This window comes from Cinclus cinclus, chromosome 4 (genome assembly GCF_963662255.1).
Source record: "Cinclus cinclus chromosome 4, bCinCin1.1, whole genome shotgun sequence".
NCBI classification, from domain to species: Eukaryota; Metazoa; Chordata; class Aves; order Passeriformes; family Cinclidae; genus Cinclus; species Cinclus cinclus.
The window spans coordinates 45,774,195-45,797,136 of NC_085049.1; the positions used below are offsets into that span (position 1 = coordinate 45,774,195).

At 38.3% G+C, this 22,942-nt stretch overlaps 1 protein-coding gene across 1 annotated transcript in view; it reads right to left on the reverse strand.

Moving 5' to 3' along the window:
- The window catches only part of PTPRR (protein tyrosine phosphatase receptor type R), a 124,211-nt gene that overhangs the window by 54,657 nt on the left and 46,612 nt on the right, over window positions 1–22,942 (reverse strand). The window contains exons 2-4 of the mRNA XM_062491198.1: window positions 14,108–14,221; window positions 10,754–10,909; window positions 3,025–3,135 (exon numbers count right to left, since the gene is read on the reverse strand). Coding sequence (XP_062347182.1) covers window positions 3,025–3,135; window positions 10,754–10,909; window positions 14,108–14,221 — 381 coding nt within the window. The remainder of the gene's footprint in view (window positions 1–3,024; window positions 3,136–10,753; window positions 10,910–14,107; window positions 14,222–22,942) is intronic.

Consider the following 22,942-nt stretch of genomic DNA (forward strand, 5'->3'; position numbering starts at 1 on the left):
GCACTTATACAGTTTTTTGAAGGTGTCTGCAGATAGCCTTGTACTTTCCACTTTGCTATATGTGTTCCTGTAAAGCATTTGATTTGGATCCTTGAGTAAGACAAAACCTAGACCAGAGCATCTTCTATGGAAGTCAGAAGTTCAACAGATGTTTTCCTGCTACCACCACAAAAAGATCTATCACTCCATAGCTTTCCAGTGATGACTGGATATATCTAATGGGTTTGTTTGTTCAAGGATTAGAATTAGAGGTTTAGCTAGGAACTGACCTAATATCTTAGCAATACACACATTAAACAAGACTTAGCTAGGTAAACCATCTGTTCATTCTGAAGGGTTTAGAATTGCATGGATAAGATATCTTTGCCATAATTTTGCAGAAAAAGTAGCCCTATGGTGAAGCAAGGACACTGGTACCAGTAAAGAGAAAAGAAGGACTTGAAATATTTTAACTATCTTTTCCTAAAGTGAGTACTTTCATCTAATTTGTTTCTGATAACCAGCTGATAAATAGCTCAGATATTCATGGCCATGACAATTCTTACCATACCTTCTTGTCACTAAATATATTTTGACACAATTTCACTCCTTGGGGACTCAAGGAATTACGGTTTTGACTTCTAAAATGCGGACAAGTATTATTTAATATACTACTGAATAATCTATTATTAGACCCTAGGAAAAAAAGATAGCTTCACACTAGCAGAAATTGAAAAATAATCAAACAAACAACTTTTGACCTAAGCACTAACACTTTTCCTCAGAAAGTGTTACAGGGTTATAACAGTTTTGATGAATTCTAGATAAAGTAAAAAATCCAGAAATGGCTAAAAATATAGCGATCAACCCAATCTTCCACTCTGACACATGTTAAATGGGATAAAAACCAACATGAGCTGTTTGTTAGCTTTACAGATTGCACATACCCCATGTACTATCAGGTCCTGGCAAAATCTGAGACAGCGTCCATTTGCACAGTCTAAACAGTAGCACAGGTAAAGATACAGGTTGGACCTGGGAGGAACACAAAGGTCTGCAGAAAAGACCACAGCATAATAGCAACTCCATCTGGAAGGAATTCAAGGAGGCTGCTAGTATTGACCTCCACCTAACTTCAGATCAACTACACCCAAACTCACTCTGGCAGATGTTTCCCTAAAACCTTAATGGGTGAAACCTCCCAAGCTTCCCCAAGGAATGCAATCCAGGGTCTAGTGATACATGTGAAAGCAAAGATCTTTCTATTGAGTCAGCCAAATCACCCTGTGAAAATTTTTCTTATTTTCAAATCCCCAACTGAGAAAATAGTATCTTCTTCCTTACGACAGCCTTTGAAATCTTCCCATGTTTGAGAACTACCATGTTACTGCTTGCACCTTCTCCCTGTCATAAATAAACAAAATTATTTCATGTCCTCTGTGTCTCTGATCACTCTTGCCTCTCATTCCTCCTATAATTGCCTGAAATTTTTCACAAATGTGGTAGAGAGAGACAACAGAAAATGAGTAAGACATGATTCTACAACCAAATAATTACTATATCTGAGCTGAACTCAGAGATCATATCCCCATTTATATATCCTGGGGTAAGAAGTGTATCTTTTGCAACATTTATGTTGCTTATCTGCTTATCTACTTCTGTGATATTGTTCTGTGATACCACTGGAACCTTTCCTACAGAACTTTGGTTTTGCCACTTATTTCCTACGTTGGATTGATGCACATGATTAGAGCTCTTGTCCCTGCCAAGCAATATTCTTGTTCTTTCCCATCTTTTCTCTGGCACCCTAAGAGTATTTGAAGTTCTGATACCATCATACAGAATGCTTACAATTTCCAATATTGTATAAGCATTCCAGACCATTAATGAAAATATTTTGTGGTACCAGGACAAGGACAGCCAACATCTTCTATACCCTTCCAGTTAAATAGCCAATGATGACCAAAATATCTCTTCACCAAAGTAGAGAGAAGAGATTTCTAGAGCTACCCTCCTCTTTCTGAATGAAATGGAATGGAGAGGTGGAGACAACAAGTAGAAATTAAATAAAGCAACAATTTCCTGTGAAAAATAAGTGCTTTGCAAAGCCTAGGGAGACTTTAAAAGATTAAATAACATTTTGTTGTAAATTTTTGTGAACATTTGTATAAATGTGAGCACTTTAAAATAACTTCAGATTAAACATGCTTTCTGTCTTAAGGTTGTAAGTGGTTAAAGAAAATTAAATGTATTTGAGAGCAAAATATCTCAAAAGACTCCAAGATACTATGCGTTCATAAATGCTGATAATTGTCAGAGAATTCAGTTAACACATATATATATCTGCACAACAGAAGTATTACACAATTTAACCAAGGAAAACATGTAAGGTACAACATTGGACAAAAATGTAAAAATTTCCCCACAGAAGTTAGTGGTGGTGTAGTGTTGTTGTTCATCTTCTGTGTGACCATTGCAGATCTCACACTCAACACTTTAAAATTTTGTGCCTAATGCTCAGAAACCTGGCCACTGAACTCATACAATGTGAATGGTAAAGTTGCTCAAAAATATGATTACTACTTCATGTATTTACCAGTTATTTCAGTTTAAAATTTGTGCATTTGATACACAAATACCAACACACTCTAAAAACTCTACACTGACAACAGTCTGTCAATGTGGTGCTGCTTTTGCTATCCAATAAAACTAAAATAAAGGCAGGTAAGAGGACTTCACGGATCCTGGGACCTAAGAAGGTTGAGAAGTCATCACTCATATCCCTACACAGTTACTCTGTAGATTTAAGAATGTGCTTTATTTCTTCAGCTTCCTTCTAGTTACATTCTTCACCCAACTCAAAATACATCAAGAGATGTGATTCTTCAAACTTTGGTTTCCCAGCATTATGAGAGTTACCAATTCTTACCTTAGTGTTGAGTTTCTGATAGCCTTGAGAAAACACCTGCCATGTACAGAAGGTGTGACCCTATCCTTCAGACTAAGAAAAATAAAAACCAAAATAAAGGTAAAAGGGAAACTTACCATTAAACAAGTCACTAGAATGACAAAGATGCTGAGAAATATGACAACTGCATAAAATCCTTCTTTGCTCCAGATTTTGTCTGCTTCATGCTGGCCTTGCAAAACATTTTTCTTTTTTAAGCAATGAAACAGAAAGAGAAAAAAAAGTTAGCGTGGCATGTGCAGATTAAATAGCTCTCACTGGACATTAATCACTCTCCTCAGCTTTGTCAGCACTGAAATTCCACAGCACATGGCATGACTCTGAACGCTGCTATTGGCACCCCCTGCCCATGCCCAGTCCACGGAGCAGGACCACCCATGCTCCCAGCGCTGTGCAGGGATTTAGAGCCCTCCACGGCTGCCGAGAGAATTCTCCTCCACCACTGCCACAGGATGCTTGGAGGTAAAGCAAACAAGACCCAGCGCCTTTCTTGGAAACCACCTGGCTCGTCAGGTCAAAGGGCTGTGCTCCTGCACGGGCTTTGGGAAGCGCTCGCCCTGCCTCTTTCTCCCCAGTGCTTATCTCCAGCCCCAGCACCCGCACCCTTCCCAGTGTTTACACCTGACATGGAGCAAAGAGCAGGTGACTTGCTGATTTGCCTTCATGTGCCAGGAAGCCCTCACACTGTCACCTCTAGATTACACACACACCCCCATGTAAAAAATATTGGTTTTGCTGAAAATAATCTCATTATCTGTCTATATATAATTCCGATTATGCTTAACCTCATTATCTTTGGCTTCCTGCTGATAGAATATTTCTGAAACAGCTGTGCACACTAAAATTTCCAGAACTCCTGGGGAACTCCTGGGGATTATGAAATAATAATGATTGTAAAAGCATTTATTTTTGTCTTTATTGCAGCACTGGGACTTGGTTGGACTATTAAATTACTGGAATTTCTCTGTATTTTCAAACAGAGATTTTGTAGCAGAAACAAAGTACATGTACCCCCAGTCTAACTGCAATATATTATTTAGAATAAAGTATACTGTCTGATGTTTCTGAGACCACAGCTCAGTAGACATTGCTCCTCCAATTTTCAGCTACTTGCTCTTATTTTCTTAATTGTGTCTTTTCAGTAGAGTTCTCAGACTGAGTAAAACCAATTTTCTAAAATTCTGGTTTCCATTGTAAATGGTCAAGGTCTTCATGTTTCTGTCTTGCTGAAACTCTCTAATGGCTTTAAATAAGCCTTGTTTAACTACTAAATTATCCTCCCATCACAATGCAGCCTTTTTTCCTCTCTGGGGATGTTGTGTAAGAGGACTGGCACAGAGGAAGGAGTTCCTCCACATAGAGATGAGTGGCTGCTCAATGGGCCTGTATAACTGCAGGGATGCTCTAACACTTTACATGGGTACATTGTGCCCCAGGGTCTGCTTAGCCACCCATTAGCCTGCTCTTTTGCACAGCTAATGTATCAAGCCACCTTTGTCCTCCAAAAAGATAAAGCTTCCCAAAACCAAGACTCTTCAGCCTCCCAAACACAGAAAATCTGGATGATGATGAATTAATGTGGGAAAACTTCCTGAGGAGGAGGATCATGGCCTGAGGAAGAGAACAAGGTGACAAAAAATGCTGGGTGCTAGATCCTGATATAGTTTTCATGGACCTCCTTTTAGCACAGGATTATGCGCTGCTTGTTTTGAAAAGAGTCAGGACAATACAAGACAATTCATAGACACAGTTGCCACAAAATGCACTTAGAGAGGAATTTGGTAGCATGGATAATTTACAGACTTGCTTGCTTGAAGACATGCTCGTGTGTAACTGGGAGTTGACAGCTTGAGAGCTGAAAGCATAGTAAAGAAGAATTTTCTTTGAAAGTAATAGTCCTGGGCACCAGCATGGAAATCCTTCAGGACAGCTACAGAAACCACTCTTGTAAAATTAGTATATTTTTTTTGTGTGTGTGTGTGTGTAATCATGCATCATTTAATGGTCTCGGCTTTAAAATGTTGCAAGTATTGATAGTGTAAAAAGGCTTATAAAGTGTCAGTTTGATGTTTAATGAGCAACTTAAAACCCAGGTCTTTCAAAGAGAAGCTGGAAATCTTGCCAAATATTTCTGCAAAAATTGTTCCTAGACATATTTAAACACTGCTGCCACTGTAGTGGGTTGCAGTGCTCTGTGCAATCTGCTATCTTAGCCCAGCAAGGTCATTCTGCTGTGCTCAGGGCACAGGACCTGGGTCCCAGTACTGGCTCAGAGCCCAAACCTGCAGCTGCTCCATATCCAAGACTGCTCCTGTTGAGCTTCATGGGAATTCCCATAGTGACAGCAGCAGCTGCAGCTGTGGCCTATTAGCTATAAACTCAATGTTTGACCCTGAGTGGGTTACCTGATGGCTTTCCGGTGTTTCATATCTCTCAGGAGGAAATTTAGATAAAAAGCAGGAGCTAAAGGAGAATTGGCCGTGCTGACCTTCTGTACGTGAGTGGATGGGGTGGTTTAATACCTCTTCACTGAAAGGACAAATACACTAAAATGTAAATGAAGAGCTAATAGGATGTTTAGTCACATGTTTAGTGGATGAGAGACTTAAATAAACTTTAATTCATTAATGTCACAAAACTTTAAAAATATTTTATAATAGACTTCATACATGTAACAGAGTGAAGAGAGTAAATGAAGAGAAGACTTTAAGAGAATTAATCTCTGTGATATCTGTCTAATGCTATGTGTGCTCAGGACATGTCTTTGCCTAATTTGTCCTTCTAACAATACTGTTCAAAGAATATTAACAGATGCTGTAAAAAGAGTAAAAAACGTATACCACAACTTAAACTTACTGGACACACCATTTTGAAACAGTTTAGTAGTACCTTCATCTACTCAAGGAAATCTCTCTCCTGGATCTAATTGGTGGAGAGCAAAATCATTGCTTAAGCTGCTTTCTAATGACAGAAGAAGCTGTGACCCCCAGTAACTGAGTCATCTCACAACCATGATAAGGAATTGCTTTTCAAGATGTTAGTGTTGCTCATTCAGAACTTTGTTCCTTTGTCTGGGAAAACTGATAAGAGAGATAGAAACTGCCACGCTCCCTACATACTGCTGATGCCCAGGAAAAAACCTAATAGGTTGGCCAAATGCAGCACAAAAACTAGAGGATTCTTGTCCTTCAGATAGTTTTTGAGGAATAGGCTGGAGGATATACTCATACTAATTTGCAAAGATCTGCAGCTAATACAGGCAGGGGAATATCAGAGCAGATGGAGTGGCAAGAAGATTCCAGTAGCTCAAAGAGCATCAGATCCTAGAGCAAATAGGGAGGAAGGCATAATTTCCTAGTATTTCCCTTCCCTAATGAGTCCCCAATAAGGTGAGTTTTTCAGGCAGAATGAACCAGGTAAATGTAAATGGTTTGAATTCAGCATAATACAACGTGCAGAAGAACCAAAATGTATTCTTACAATGCCATTCAATCACTAATCTTAATGAAGAGTGCCTGCACACAAGGATATCTGCTGAACTGGAACAAAAATATTTTTTCTAAACAACTTTTATAAACTGTTTTTGTTTTTAAAGATACTAAAAATCCACTCTGGCTTTTCTGGTCTTATTATGGAAAAAATAGTGGAGTATTTCTACAAGCAAGTAAAATGAGCAGCCAGCTTTTGATAATAACAAGAGAGACATTGACCTGAAATAGACACTGTAAAATCCGTGACTGAAAGATTCTTCTGTGGCATCAGGACCTGCCAGAGAAGGTAAATTTTCAGTGGAAAACAGGTGAATTTGCAAATTGGGTCAGCTAACCCAAATTAATCCTTTGGGCTGGAACACTAAAGAGAGCGTAGCATGCTGTAGTTCTGAGCTCAGAGAAAAGCTTACAAGGAGCTGGGGGTAGAAATCAAGATCAAAAAGGGTTCATGGAAGTTCACACTGAATAGCTTTGTTTCCTCTGCTATTTTAACTATGTTAGCAAAGGCACATTAGGAAAGGCTGCCAAGAAATCACTTCCACCCCCAGTAAAAACACGTAGGAATGTGTGTGACCTCTCAGGCTCACAGGACACCGGGTAATAGCCATTTAACCATGTCTCCCATGACAGTGTCTCCCCAAAAGCTCTACCTTAGGCACAAGTGTGATGAAGTGCTGTGATTCCTCATCCACACTGGCAGCCTGCAGGGCTCCTGTTCCTGTTGGGCACTCTGGGTGCAGCCATGCAGGTGTTACACTACAGCTGCCTTGCCTGATCACAGGAGGATGTCCTTGTGCTCTGCTTTGTTCCCAGGAGCCTCTGTCAGTCCAGGCTGTTGTAATTTTGAAGATAGTGGTTTTGATCGCTTGTTCTGACAGCAACTTACAGTTTCTTTAAGTACATGATTGCTTCCTTTGATTTCTTCTCTAATATGTTAATATCACACACTTCAAAGGCAACCTCTTTGTGTAAGGAGACTGTAATGCTACATTTTGGAATTGCATAATTTTGGTATGAACTCTGGAAATTTCTCCTTCAGTGATACATTTCCAGATGGCAGTTAGCTTAGCTCTCAAAACATAGTAACCTTTATTTTATTCACTATAAATTTAGTTATTTTGTCATTCAAAATCACTTCAAATTCTCTTCTCGTAAATTCTGAAATCCAGTAGTATTTTATTTTAATCCAAGCAATTTTAAAGACATTAGGAAGCCAGCATTCCCACACCATAATAACACCGACTGCCTAAGTAATTGAATTTAGTCATACCATCAAGCAACAATTTGGTACTTTGCTCTGGAGAAGTCTGGTCCTGATTGTGGTACATCCCACGGAGCAGAACTCAGTCTGAAATCCCACTTCAGACACAAACTTTAGACCACCATAAAAGAGCAAGTGCTACAACTACAACAAGCCATTGGAAAACCAAGGAGATATGAAAGGTACAGACATTGTCCTGGACCCCTGAAATGGCAAAGACTCCTTTAAATTTACCCATCCCCACTGGTACATAGCTCATTCTACACCAGGCAGTAGAGCACTCTAGTGGTTCCTACAGCAAAGACATACAGGGAAACTGTTCTTTCAGCTACTGCAGAATAAGAAACTGGGATATCATTTTGAGATAGGCAATCTACTTGAAAATACATCAACCTGTGATCAGTGCATCAGCAGATGTGAACAAGCAAATTATTTCTGTAATGAATGGAAATGTAGTTCCAGGTACTGACATCCACTGGGACTTTTGCTGTTTATGATATATTATGGGCTGAGACTTTGAGCAGAGCAGTTTTCCATGGGGGTTTTCTTACATAATCTTGGTAAAATTTCTTTGGACAGCCTAATCTCCCACAGCATTAGCCCTCTGGGGGTCTAGTTTACACTGAACTTTGTTAAAAAGGGTCAGCCAAGCAATCTCAGGAGAGGTGTCTCACAGGTGGGATGAACTGCCTGTCAAACGTATCTCTTTGTTTACCATACAGAGAGAGCCAGCAGACTTTAAAGCCTCAGGCAGCTCTTACTGAAATACAGCTGAAAAAGGAGACAAATTCCAGCCCTAACATCTCTGTGTCAGCTGCCCACCTGGAAAGATGAAAGTAATGCTTCCTTTGTGCACAGATACACTGATAATGCAAATGCAATAGTGGTTGTGAAACATTCATACTTTTGGTAGAAGAGTGTACAATTTTAGCTCTTGATTTAATCAGGATTGATAGCACAGAAGTGCACACACAGAACATTTTACAATGGGTAAAATAATGCATCAAAGCTATGTAAGGCTTTGTATAACTATACTTTCCTTCAGAGGTTTGCCTGTTTTTTTCAGTTCACTGTTACTTTTTTTGGAACAATTTGTTCTTAGAGCAAGTTGAGGGAAAACAAGTGGTTAGTAGCTGACCAAGTGAAGATTGTATGTCTCTGTTTTTTAGATGTTGTTTTCTGTATAGTCATATACACGTAAGCTATTTACTGATATCCATAAAGCATACCTATTAGCGTAAAGCTGTATTATTTTTCAGAATCAATGCCTTAGCTGTATAATCTACTATCAGTTGAAATATTAAAATAATCTCTTGTGTCTCCAACAGTATTAGGAGTTAGAGACTGCACAGCTTTCATTCTAATAATCCTGTTCTAAATTATTATCTACATTTTTTTTCAGAAAGAAAATACAAATATCTGAGCAATCCAGATTACTGAAATGTATCTAACTCAGGATGAGCTCTTGAGTTCAATGCTCAGTTCTTTTCCAGCATCTCTTCATAGCTTGACGACATTTCTCTGTTCATCTATTATTAATATAAGTTCTTTCCCCATGTCTACCTGAAGTGTTATTTGTAACTGAAGTACTAGGAATAGATAATTGTCTCTATCCCAACCGTCAGACTCATGTGCTTCAGACACAAAGGATATTCTGACCTAATGGAAGCTTCACTTAGGTTAAAGACTTGATTTGACATTTGGAAACTACTGCTTTGCTATGTTTTGTGTTAGAACAGCTAAAACTTGAGAATCTGAATTTTGATAGTGGCAGAATACTGTAGTAGAACATGAATTGGCCTTGCTTTATATTTCATTTTTTGTAACAAAGACATCTAGATTCTTAGAATACTTAAAATGAGCAAAACAGTTTCTAATCAGTAGAAACACAGGTAAGCATGACAGCCCAATAGTTCATGTCTCAATGTCTCAAATACAGCTTTGGATATGAAAAACCCCAGGAACTTTTTATCCATAGAGGGAAACACAGATCATCAGAGTATTTAATTTTTCTTCCCCACTTTTTTTTTGGACACGGACACTTCCTCTGCCAAACTGAGAGTTTTCACTGAAAATCTTGATTCTTGACAACATGATTGAAGGGGTTTGGCCCTGAACTATATTCTGAGGGTCTTCAGATGTATGCAAGGGCTTCAGGTAAGATGATAAATAAAATGCAGTGTGATGTGGCCATGTCCATGAGCTCACTGGCTTTTTAGCCTTAAGGCTTTTGCTTTCTTTCATTTTCTGGACACAGTTTAAACTGTTGGCCCAGAATTAGATATGAGCTCACTCAATAGATGCGGGCTCCATCTCACTGATAATGTCTCAGACAAGCTGTGGAGATGACAATGCTCTCTCTGCTTTGAAATGGATTTTCTTTTTTTTTCCCAAAAAACAGATGAAGTCATACAAATAATAGCTACAAGTTTTATTTTTACCCTATTTTTGGAGCACATAAAAAAAAAATAAATCTCTTGCCAATCCTGAAAATATATAAAAAAGCATGGGTGTAATGTACAGATTCAGTTTTTCAAAACCATGTCAGACAAAAGTTACATAGGTAGTAATGGTGACACCTAGTATCTGCATTCCATTTATCTCTCTATTGAAATTATTGTATCTTCCTATCCCCATTAGTACACTGGAATTCCTTATGTCCACTTCCTTGAAGGCAATTAGTGCATGCTTAGGATCTAAACTCTGATTTCAATGGTAGCTCATCTGTGCGAGGAGCACCCAGATACTAAAGAGTAAATAGCCTAACAAAGCACTCCTAAGGCAATCTAACAGTTAGTTGGATGGGGCTCTGAGCAATCTGGTCTAGTGAAAGATGCAACAGTCCATGGCAGAGGCATTGGAACAAGTTGATCTTTAAAGTCCTTTCCAAGCCAGGCTGTTCTAGGATTCTATGATAATTGCCTTACAGTAGTGATGCTATCTTAGTCTATACATTTACTGCCTCATGCTTGAGAACCTCAGCTGGAAAACTACCAAGGATGTAAGTGCCTAATCTGTATCAAAATAATAAAGGTTAGAAAATTGATAACCAACCTCAGGGGAGACCTCTGTTATTCCAAACTGGGATAAACTCTGATGCAAAATGTTGATATTAAGGGAACGCAGAACTTCTTCAGATGGGAGTGCCTCAGAAATTCCTGGCTTCCTGTTCAATGGAGACACAAACAGTTCCACACAGTTCTTCTTCCCCTAGGGGAAAAAATAAGCAGCAAAATCATAAGAAGGGTCTTTTATTAGATAATCTCTGCTGTCTCTAGATTGCAACTATAATTCCAAAGGCAAAAGCATGGAATATAAAGGTTCAACCTGCTCTGTGAGGACAGCATACCTTTTGCCTGTCTCTGTAAATCCCAGCAGACTGTGGAAGAAAATGCAAATCCTATACTTGGGCATGTGTGCTTTGTCTCAATCAATATTGACAAGGTAGACTTTTCCTGATTCTAGTATCATTAAACAATCAATGTAACATAGTGATAGGAGGAGCCATGGGATGGGGTCAATGGCAATGTGCCAGCATGGATTTTAGCAGATAGCTCATCTGAACTGAGCTGAAGTAGGAATGCTTAGCATAGTGCTGTGATGTTTGGACATTACTTTCTAGCCCCTTGTCAACACATTGCAGACACATACACCACAATAAAGTCCTTTTAGTTGGCTGCAGTGCAACTTAGTATGGTCCAAAAAAATAAAGGACTAGGGAAGTTTTGTTAACACTTAAGGGGTTACCTGAGAATGTCCATTCCCCTATCTCTTAATTCTTGCCCTTTGATGGCTTTGATGCAGTCCTGGCAGCCTAAGAGGTTCTGTATTAGAAATGTCAGTGATGCCCACTCTGTTTCAATGTGGCAAAAGGAAAGAGAGTTTCTGTGTTGTTGTGATAGACTTGAACACCATAGGAGACATCTCTGATGTCCAAACAGGATGGGGGAACCCTTGTACCCCAGGACTATGGCCAGTATAGCTGAGACTGTGGAGTAGAGTCCAGATCTGGGGGATTCCACACACATGAGGTAGGCATGGAGCTGCTCCCTGCATTGCTCCCTGGGCAAGCAAGAACCTCACTAGTCTGGTTATTTGCTATTCATCATTATGCGATGGGAGAGATCAGTTCAAACTGGGATAACCTTGATCTCCCCAGCCTCCTTCCCATCACCTTAAATGTGCATCTTTATCTCTACTGAAGTGAAGAAAAAGACATCTTTTGCTATTCTGAAAATACCTTTGCATAAAGTACTCCTTGCATTTAAAATAGAGCTGCACAGAAAGGGACACTTTCAAACATGTTTGCCTTAAATCTGTCCTCTGTGGTCTCACATGTGCTGCTGGTCCATCTGCTCAATAAGAATGGTAAGGACACTGGCTACCGAAGGTAGCTGCAAAAACTGATTTGAGGCTGTGGTTGTACTCAGACTGACATGGGAAGGGGACTGCTGCTGCATGCAGGTCACAGGCACCAGGCAAGGCATAGTGGGTATGCAGCACTCCCAGAGTTTTGTGCCTCCTCTGTTTATGAGTTTCACTATGCCATTAAAGGACCATTATCATTATGGGAGGAGGATGTACTGGAAGGATTAAGAGACACTGGAAACACAGAGTTAATATTTCCTGGCACACTGCGTGTTGTTAATGTAAGAGGTTAGCAGGCTGGCTGCTCCCCCTGTGCCCATCCACGTTCTGGCTTCCAGACTCCTGATCACTTCTGAGAGTCGCTCACTTGGGAGTGAGTCACCTCACCTCCCTTCAGTTGTCTACCTCTCAAAGTCAGCAGAGAGGGACTGGCATCTCTAGCGAATTATTTAATCCGTCTTAGTACAATCGGGATGGATCTCAATGCCTCTTCTCCCGCAGTTACCATCCTCTCTACTGCTTTTACAGGGAGCCTAGATGAATAGTTTAGACTACACTGGAACAAAGAAAGATTAATTTTTATTTACTCTGCTTGCTTGCCAGCACTCTTTAAGAGGAACTGTCTCATGTTAGAAAGATGAAAAGTGGGAATAATGTCTCCTAAAATGTATTTGTCTTCCTTGTGAATTTTGACCATGTGTGATTTTTAGAGCAAATAGAGGAAAAGTTTGCTTGCTTTCTTGTATCGCTGAAATACTGACCCACAGAAGAACTTTTACAGGTGTTGAAAAGACTAATTAAATAGTACTCACTGTATTCTGGGCTATATGCAGGTGCAGAATGACATTATCTCTTCCTTTAAATCATAAATGAGAGGAGAAAGCAAAAAGCAGTGTAGCCAGTAGGAAAAAAACAGCATATTTCTTGTGTTTATTTACATAATTTCTAAAGAACATAGTAAGAAAGCTACTAGATGATTCAGTATGTTAAAATACACATCTCAGACTCCAAAACATTTCTCATTTAATTGTGCTTTTCTTTGAATAGGTCTTTAAACTTTTCAGTTTGGTCAATGCAGAGGACAAATGAAATTTAGCATCGCTTGTCACGAATGAGTGATTCCTGAAGAACATGAAAAGGGCTGCAGTGTATTCCTATTGATCTTTCTCATTGTATTTTTTGTGAGATCTTTTTTCACAGAGACATTATTTGAAGGAGTTTTATAATCCTTTTCGATGTATACAATCTTATCAAACTTTCAAGGCAGAAAATACTTTTTTGCTTAACCTGCAAGTTTTCTTCCCTAATATTCAATCTGCATGTAGAATAAAATAAGCTTTTCTTCCCTCTGCAAAGTGAACTGAAGGCTAGCAATACACATGTGATGTTGGGTTTTCTTGCTTCATGGTAAAATTGTCATAAAAAGACAACAGTGTTAAGTATGCATACACAAAAAAACATACAATGACAGTTGATTTTAAAAAGTCTTTTTTTGCTAGAAGCAAATTTATCACCATCTTTTGCCAATAGGATACTGTAGTCAACAAGATAATTTCTGAGGACAGGTTATTATAGCAGAATAACAAAGCATGAATATTAATATTGTAGATGACATTTAATTTACTAATGGGAAGTCTGAGGATAAATTGTGAAGATCCTGTTGAAAGGATGAGCCACGTGTATTTTTTGAGCAATATTCAACCTTTGAGAAACAAAACATGAATAATGTGTGAACATGAAAAAGAACTGCATTGGAAAATGAAGGGATAAGCAATCTCCTTATGAATAGGACAAAAAAGAGATTTATCTGGCTTAGCCAAAAAAGAGATTTATCTGGCTTAGCTGAGAATGGTGTATTTTCAAAAGAAAATTTAAATAATTTTGTAATGGGGATCTACTTTTCTGTAGTGCAGTTGAAGAAATGGAATAAGTATTTTCCTGTTCTATTGAGTTGCACTCTTCCATAGTGACAGGAAAATAAATTTAAGAGAATTTAAATAAACAGGTACACTTTAATACACACAGTCTTTTGGTACCTACAATGAGTCTGTTGATATGGACTTGCTGAGGTAACAGTCCCAGTGCTGCTGCCACTCCTTGGCGAAATATCCGAAGCAATGTGATATTCAGCTTGTTTACATCCATTTGCAGTGTCTGAAAAACAATATCAGTCCAAATGAACTCCTTGCTCAAGACACTTACTTCTCAAGATGACTGATCTCTGGGGCTTCTCACTAATTGTTGTTGTTTTTTTTTTCCTGTAAAAATAATCTGTGTAATCTATGTGCATCACAATATATAATAAGTCCAAAGACACATTTAAGTACCTTAAATGGTATTCATTAGCAAAGTACCACCTTTACCCAAGTACACTCAGAATGGGTTTCAGATGGTTTTGTCTTAATTCCTTGGATAAGTCACAGTGTTAAAGATAATGCAATTACTACCTTAGGAATGAAAGTCAAGCATTAAATATCAATGCATCCTTAAAGAACGAGATGTTGAGTTTGCACAATGAAGATTCTTTTGGAATATTGTCTTAGCATATCTCCCTGAAGGTGAAGAATGAGTCAGATAGTGAAATCATACAATTTTAATTTTGATTAGCAGTTTCTGAGATCAGAAATGAAACATTCTGGATACATTCCCTATGCTTGAATTTCCTAAAGCTTCCTCATGCAAGTCACAGGATGAGACAAACTAGAGCACCTGAAGCATTTTCTTTCCCTGTGTTAGAATGATAGTGAAATAAAATTTTCCTCAAGTTCAGATTCTTTTTGTGAAGTCAGTGGAATTTTACCCAAGAAATAATTTAGGCTCAAATCTTCTGTGTCCAAGAAGACCCAGATACTGGGTCTTCACATGATGCCTGGTAGACAGTATTTCCCTGTGGTGCTTTGGGGTCTGTTTCTTTGCTTTCATAACCCTTTTGCAGACAATATGTAGTGGAGAAGAGAGGAAAGATAACTATGTCAGACAGCCACAGGATTCCAATGCTTCTGGTAACTTCATACTTAGGAAGTTACTAAGTTCTGCCTGAGCCTGCTGATTCGAGATAAAAAAGATTTTTATTTTAAATTTCTTATCTAGAGCCATGGGCCAGCTTGCTACTCTGAGGAACCAATTCCTTCCTAACCAGAACTGCATAAACAGAATTAATATCCATGGCTTGTATATCACATTGGGAATATGGTTATGGTTCAGAAAGGAAATATTTATCTCAAAGAAAAACAACACCATACATTTTGACTGTTGTTCTTTATCAGTATTTTTAAGATATAATATAAAATAAAACAAAAAATATTTTAAAATGTTTTTTGTTTTGTTTTGATGTTTAAAAACACAAAATATTTGCTTTCCCTTTCCACTATCAATTTGATTTTTCTGTCAGTATTGAGTGTTTTCCTATTTTTCCTCCCTTTTTCTTGGTTTTTTTTTTTTACACTACTAGGATTTTCAGGTCTTGATGCATGAGATCTGCTTTTACCACATAACTGAGCTTTAATTCAATTGGAAGTATTATAAGATCTTTCCACTAAAATTCTCTTTCTACCCTGGTGTTATCAAAATGCAAAATCTTCTTCTCTTTACATCTTCTTGAATTAGACATCCTCGGTGGTTACAAAACTCCTCCAACTTTATAACTGAAATATAGAGATGTCCTGAGAGGGGACATTTGGAGGTCAAACAGATGTTAGCACTTTTTCTTCTGTAGCCTAAACTGACTCATGGAACATCTAACAAGAATTGGTTTGGAACTTTGAAGCTGTCACTATACTAAGACAACCTGGTGTGAAGGTCTTGAGTAAATGAGAAAGGGTCCTGCTGCTGAAATAGAAAGACTGTCATGAGGGTCCCTAGAGATCCATTAGGATGGCACAAAGAATGTCCAAGCTGACCCTGAGTTATGGGCTAAGTAACAACTGCTGTTACTGAGCAAAATTAGCAGGCATAAAATCAAAATACATTCATTTAAACATACTTGAGACAGGTATTATAACATATTGCTAGAGACATTGTTAAATAGGTGCTATGAACCTCACTGATCAAGACACGGAAATGAAACAACCAGAAAAATATCTAGCTTCAGAGGAAATAGAAGATCTTGAAGAGCCTATAAGGAGGTAATAAATTCTCATAGATTCAGTAAGCTGGGATTGTGGTTCATCATAACCAGGGACAGTAACATGTGGTGACACTCCTTTATTTTCAGAAGAGTCACATTTCTGCCTACCAGGCCTGAATTTGGTCCACCATGTCCTTTAACAAGTATTTATCCAAGGCTGCAGTGTGTGTGCTCTGTAACATCTACATTATGCTTTGTGGTCCTGGGGGAAGCCTGAAGACCCCAGCTCTCTGTCAGTCTGGCATCAGCCTGCTTAAAAATCTCACCTGGCCTTGCACACAGAGATTACAGGACCCTGTCAGATAACTTCCTAAGTGGATGGGAAGAAATTTGCTCTTAGGCCTTATCTCAGGATGCATTTTTTACAGCTATAAAGATTTTTTTTTTTTTTTTACTTTTCATCCCTAAAATACCCAAGAAATATCTGAGGAAGAAGCATCTCACATTGATTATAAGAACATTGCTTTGCTGTCCACTGAAGGGATCTGTTTCTCCTTTTCTGCTGTCAGTGTGAATCTTCTCAATCTTTTTGCAATTATAGCAAAAATTAAGTAAGAGTATTACAGGTCACCTTTTTCTACTTCAGACAGCACAGCAAGTGCACTTGACTCTTCCTGTCGAAAGTAAAATAAGCAATCCAGAATCTGTCACTTTAGGAATGGAATTTCTAACTCAATCAGTGAAAGGTGATTTACATAAATGCTTGATAGAATCCTGAAAGCACCCACTTTAGAGTGAGTAGAACATCACAAATGTGCTCTGTGCTCTCTACTATCCTTTCTTTGGTATTGTATTCGTAGAAGCATAAAGCAGAAGTGGACTAGATTGGAAATGTATCAAGTTCATTATACTGCAGCCAACTCTGGGTTCTCACAGTAAATGACAGGGACAGGGCAAAATTAGAGTCTTTTCCCAAGTTCCTTCTGACAAGATCACAGCTAATTTATGTCTATTCAGCATAGGCAATGAGTCTCCTCAATAACAACCTTATCAGACTGGTCTGGGAGAAGGCAACACTTGGGGTCATTATGTTCTTGACTCTGGCATATGCCTCCTGAAGGTGATTGAAATTTAAGTCTGAGGGTCTGGTGTAAAACTGCTTTTCTTCAATTTTTTAAGTATAACAATTTTTGTTGAGAAAAGTTAGTCAGAGGAAAAAGAAAAGAAAGAATATAGAAAACAGAAAGGAAAAAGAAGTCTTAAGTGTTTCTATCAGAAAATTTTCAAAATTTTATTAACATTTAAATATTTTAATATCAATGTGCCATTCTGATGGCATGCCTAGATACTATTTTGGCTATAGTCCACAAAGGCAAGAGATTAGGATAGGAAACTGCTAATGGATGAAGTACAAATGCAACAATACCTGTACTCGGACAAACAATATAAAATGTCATTATATGTGATACCTGACCAGCCATTTACAGGTTATAATTACAAAAATGAAATCCTTGAATTCTAACACCACCAGCAAAAAAAAAAAAAAGTGAAATTAACCCTTGTAAAATAATCACTCTAAATAAATAAATAAAACAAAGCATCAACATAGATATACAAGTTATGTCTTACTGTGTTCCTCTAGCTGCTCCTTTTTCTTTGGAAAAGAAAGGACTGAAGCATCCCTGTAAAACAGCACTAATCCTTTACCTTTGCTCATCTGCAGTGTTTATCATGGATTGCAACCACCTCCCCAAGGAGGTTATAATTTTGAATCAGCTGCCTCTGTTGGCAATAGCGACTTGTTGAGCCCAGAGGCGAACACCCTGGACAGCTCATTTTCCTGAGCAATTACCAACCTGGATATTGCAACTCTGGCGACGGTTTCTAGGTTCCTCTGATCCAAGTGAAAAAGGTAGCTTGAAGTGAAGCAGTTTTCTGCTTGTAGCAGAAAACTTGGGAAGACAGAGTTCCAGAAGGGGAAACTCAGTGCTAGTCATTCACAACTGACATCCTACATGGGCTTTCTAATAAAATTTTTCATGTTAAAGGGACAAAAAAATCTCTAACATGAAAGGGAATGTGTAACACTGAGTCTGAAATAATATTTTTAGGATATTACAATAAATCATAATTTGCCAGGTCAGTTTCTGCTTCTCAAGAAAAATTCAGAGAAGCATCTCCTTCGTAAATTTTGCTTATCATCAATTATATCCTTTCTGCAATGAGCTTCAAATAGACAATTCCATTTCTATGCATTATTGCTCCCCCCAAAGCTCCTTCTGATCCTACCACCACAGATGTTTTCTTAAACCTTTAGCTAAACTGATTGTGCAGAACAAAAATGATCAAGGAAAAAGAAGATTAAAGGTGAAAGTATACATCTTAACATCACTTTTATTAAAAAGGATGAAAACTAAATAAAAAAATTATATACGCTTAGGAATTTTACATGCTTAAGGGCCACTGGGTAGTGAGTTCTGTTTTGTGCTAAAACAAAAATTAAAATAAACACACTTATTTAGTTAAGCCAAACCAGTGAGAAAGCTCAGAAGAGTGTTCTTACTTGCCTGAGCTCCAATTATTTATATATTTTTTTTAAAAAACCAACAAAAATGCCATAAAAGAGGAGGATTTTCTGCAAATATTGCACTATGGCCAAGCTATGGGTCCCTCTATCTGAGCACTTCGATCTGCTGCCTGCACAGTGAGTGTCTACAGTTCATGAGTGTTACGGTGTTTCATTCTTTCACCTTCATCAGACAGTCTCAGCTGTACAACCAAAAGAAGGATGTATTTATCGGCGGGGGAGGGGGGGGAAGTTGAAAGTATTGCAGATGTATTTGTACAGTTTTGATGCAGGACTACAAGAAGTATGACAAAAATTGTGAAAATACCTGCATTTTCTTTCTTTTTCTCTCCCTAAACACATTACATTTTCCTTCCTGTTGCTGTTCAATATTTGAGATTGCAGCTGCACTGGGCATCAGGTGAACCTCTTCAGCTGGCTCAGGTGCCTCATACACATCCACAGAATATTTTTGCTTTCTAAAATTATGTGAGTCATGTGTCACAGCAATTTTAGTGTCTCATGTAGTCCATGAATCACATGGGAGGCAGTATATCCCTAGCCAGAATTATGCAATTACAACAACGCATTTTGCCAAGTGCCACTCCAAAGGGACTTTGCCCTAAGTCAAACTGGTATCTGAGAAGCATTCACTTCTTTCCCATTTACCTCTCCCACTACCATGTGATTTTCTCCAGGAAGAAAGACCTGCCTTTTTATGAGGTCCACATTAAACTTTGAATTATGTCTGTAAAGTAAGATAAAATTCTCATGAGTATAAAGTAAATTATTACTAGTGATTAATTAAAGTATCTTCACATTTCTGTGTATCAGCAGTTGTTTGCAGTGACCTACTCAAACTTTCATACATAATATATTTGTGCTAAAACACAATATGACTAGAATTATCAATATTGGGATATTTAAATACTTCCAATGTCAGGGAAGAGTTACTGAAGAAAGTGTAGTGAAAATCACCAGAAATATTAGAAAAATGACAGGCATATATTTGAGTTTATAAGAAGGGGTGAAAAGCAATGAGAAATACTCTTGACCTGGAACATGCTTCTGTTCAAGTCATCCATTTTCTAATGAGGAGACACTGAGGCTGCAGAATAAGTAAATCTGCTGAACAGTCCCAAATATCACATGTAGACTGCAAAAATACAAGTGCTTGTCCAAATAGTATTTGGGTGATGAGAAAATGGAACCCTAAGCTGGTTCTGTATAAATATTAGAAAAAACTGATAGGAATAGGTTACTTTGATTGCTTCAGTCCTGAGTAGTCCAGGGGAGTTTATTATATTTATATGTTGCTTTTGAAGATGTGACAATGTAGAATTTCACTCACACTTTTGCTAGGAAAAAAACCCCAACCCACATATGTTATGAAAAAAATTTTGTTTGAAGTAAGCATAATATTTCCTGGAATTACGCATTTCTCATATAAATAGCAATTATGGCTCTTGATCAATTTTTCATGAACGCATATACATTTAAATATTTATGTGTGTTATTAGCTCTCTGAAATAAATCAAAGACAGAAGTAACACTGGTGAGAAATAGAGGGTTGATCCAATTAGTCCAGATAGCTTTATGGTCTCCCCTCAAAGTGATTTTCAAGTGAATGTTCATGAAAATAGGAGAAAATGAAAATTTATAAATCAAAGGAGTCTTTTCCACACTGTGATTAATCCACAGACTTTTACACGACAGGAAGTTGCAGAGGCCAAAGACTGAATATGAGGTAAGAATAGGGCTGAATGCTTGTATGGGTGCTGAAAGTCACTTATGCATGTACAGAAGACATGCTACAAGCCTTGTCGTACAGTTGACTATCATATCCCTATCTAACAGAATCTAAGATGAACCCTAGTGCAACAAGAACAGAATGTTCTCAGTCTGCTGTTGCAAGGTTTGAGTGCTGCCCATCATCTTGGGCTAGAAACTGGGTTTCATTCATGTCCTGTTTGAATGGGTAGGTACCAGCTGAAGGCAATCCTAGAGACTGCTGCATCACAGATGTTGAAGACACCATACCAGCTGTTGAGGTGATGCCAGGGCACTCTGCTGGCACCCACTACTCAGACTGACAAAACTGCCCTGGAGGTGTGTGTGTGATATGACTAAACTGGTTTGCCTCAGCTGTGTGACAGATTTACGTTTCTTTATCCAGGGAGAGGAACTAATTTCTCAAAGGAGATCAGCTGATTTGATCAATTCTGTAGGAAGCATCAGCACAAGAGTGAGAAACATTCCATCTGTGAGGTCTGGCTCTTGGCCACGATTCCCTCAATTCCCTCATTGAGCTTACTTGCTCTTGGGCAGTGAGTCAGTGAGCTATAGGAAGACTTTATGACCTTCATTGATGGCTGAAATGTATGAGAATGAAATTCAGCTTACTAAGGATAAAGTTTGTTAATGCCTGTCTTCAAGAGGTGCACTTTGATTTCTAGCAGTCTTATGTTTTGCATTAATCTCTGAACTTGCAGTCTCTTAGAAAAGATAAGAGCCAGCTCTTTCAGTGTGGTGCAACAAGGTAATGCAGATTTACTGATCACATTGAGTGAGAAGATTCAGAATAGTTGTCTTTATTCCAAATGAAATCTCAGAAGGTATATTATTTCATTCTCCTGGCTTCTGAATTGTGTGGGTCATTGCTGTACCACAATGTGAGGTAGTTAGTGGGGTGACAGTCTGAAACCATGTGTAACACTATCCTCACAATGCTCATTGTACTCAGTTCCCTTTACCTCTTTCCTGTGGTGCCATTAATGCATCAATCATTAATCATATATTTCAAAGTGAGAAAGCATGTACAGGTTCCAAACACTGAATGCACTGCAGATTTTTAGAAACTACCATCCCACAGCCCCTACAACTCAGCAGAGGAGCAACCTTATTCAGAGCCCAGGAAAGTTAAGAGGACCTTTCTTGAGTAAGAGTATTGCAGAATTCCATATCCTAAATGCCCATGGTATGCATGCTTGCCATTGTTGACGGGCTGTAGGAGAGAAGAAGGCAAAATGATCTACTGCCCATAGGACACAAGTTTGATGCAGCCTCACCATTAAATAATACCAATACCAGCAGGTCTCTGTACGGTGGGAGCCCTTTGGAAGGGGAAAGGAAAGGAGCAAGAGGCTGCAGTAGCTCCTCTTGTTCTTCATGGCTATTTTAAAAAACCATTAAACTGGGAGCACGTGCAATTGGTTACTGATGGATGAGAGGCTGAAATGTTGCTATGCCTCTGGCCTTAGCAAGTCTGCCTCAGTTATATTGCTTCAGTTCTATGCCTATAAATGGAAACAACAGAATTTGACTCTTCATAGGCTTTTTTTATATTTTAGAAAGATGGAGGTCAGATATGTAGAATACAACTTTTCAGCATCTTTCACAGACTATTTAATGTTGCCCCTGAAAGTTACTTCCTGTCTTTTTTTTTTTCTTAATAAATTAGGAGCTGCATTTCAAGGACAGGGATTTTCTTAATGACAAAGTATTTCAATTTTCTTAAAATAACAGCTGAAGCTAATTTCAAAACTGTGATAGTTTTCTAGGCTTTTTCCTGCATCCATCCATTTCTCCCTGCCCTCTCCCTTATGGCAGGCAGTTGCAAAGGACAAGATGATGGAAAAACACAAGACAATGCAAAGATTTGGAAACACAAAGAGAGCTGGGAGAGCTCAGCTGAACACTATTTCAACCTTTTTGTTCTTTGAGAGGCATGTATAATGAGCTCCATAAAATTTTCCTATCTGTCCTTATTCAATATTGGCAAAAAATTTACTGCCTGCACTGCAAAAGAAATTCATGGTGCTATTATGTCCAGCACAACTTTTATGCACAGCATGATTGTACCAGTCACATCCTATTTCATCATCCCAAAGCCAGCTGTAATCCTCAGAGCAAACAGATCTTTTTGAGCCTGTTCAGCACAGCACTTTAGAATATGTTTGATTTTTTCTGTCCAATTATTAAACTTCTAGGTAAAGGTCTAAATGCCAGAAACCCAGTATTGTTTCTTCTGCTCTTTCTGTAAAACCCTCATTTTATCTATTAATTCAGTCCAATTATTAAATCTCTAGGCAGAGCCAGTGTTAAGTTCTAAATGCCAGAAGCCAGTATTGTTTCTTCCTGCTCTTTTTGTAAACCATCATTTCAGCTATCTGTTTTGAAATTATTTTTAGTTACTGAAGTTTGAGTTCCTATTACACCTTTGTATAATGGTCCTTAATACAAA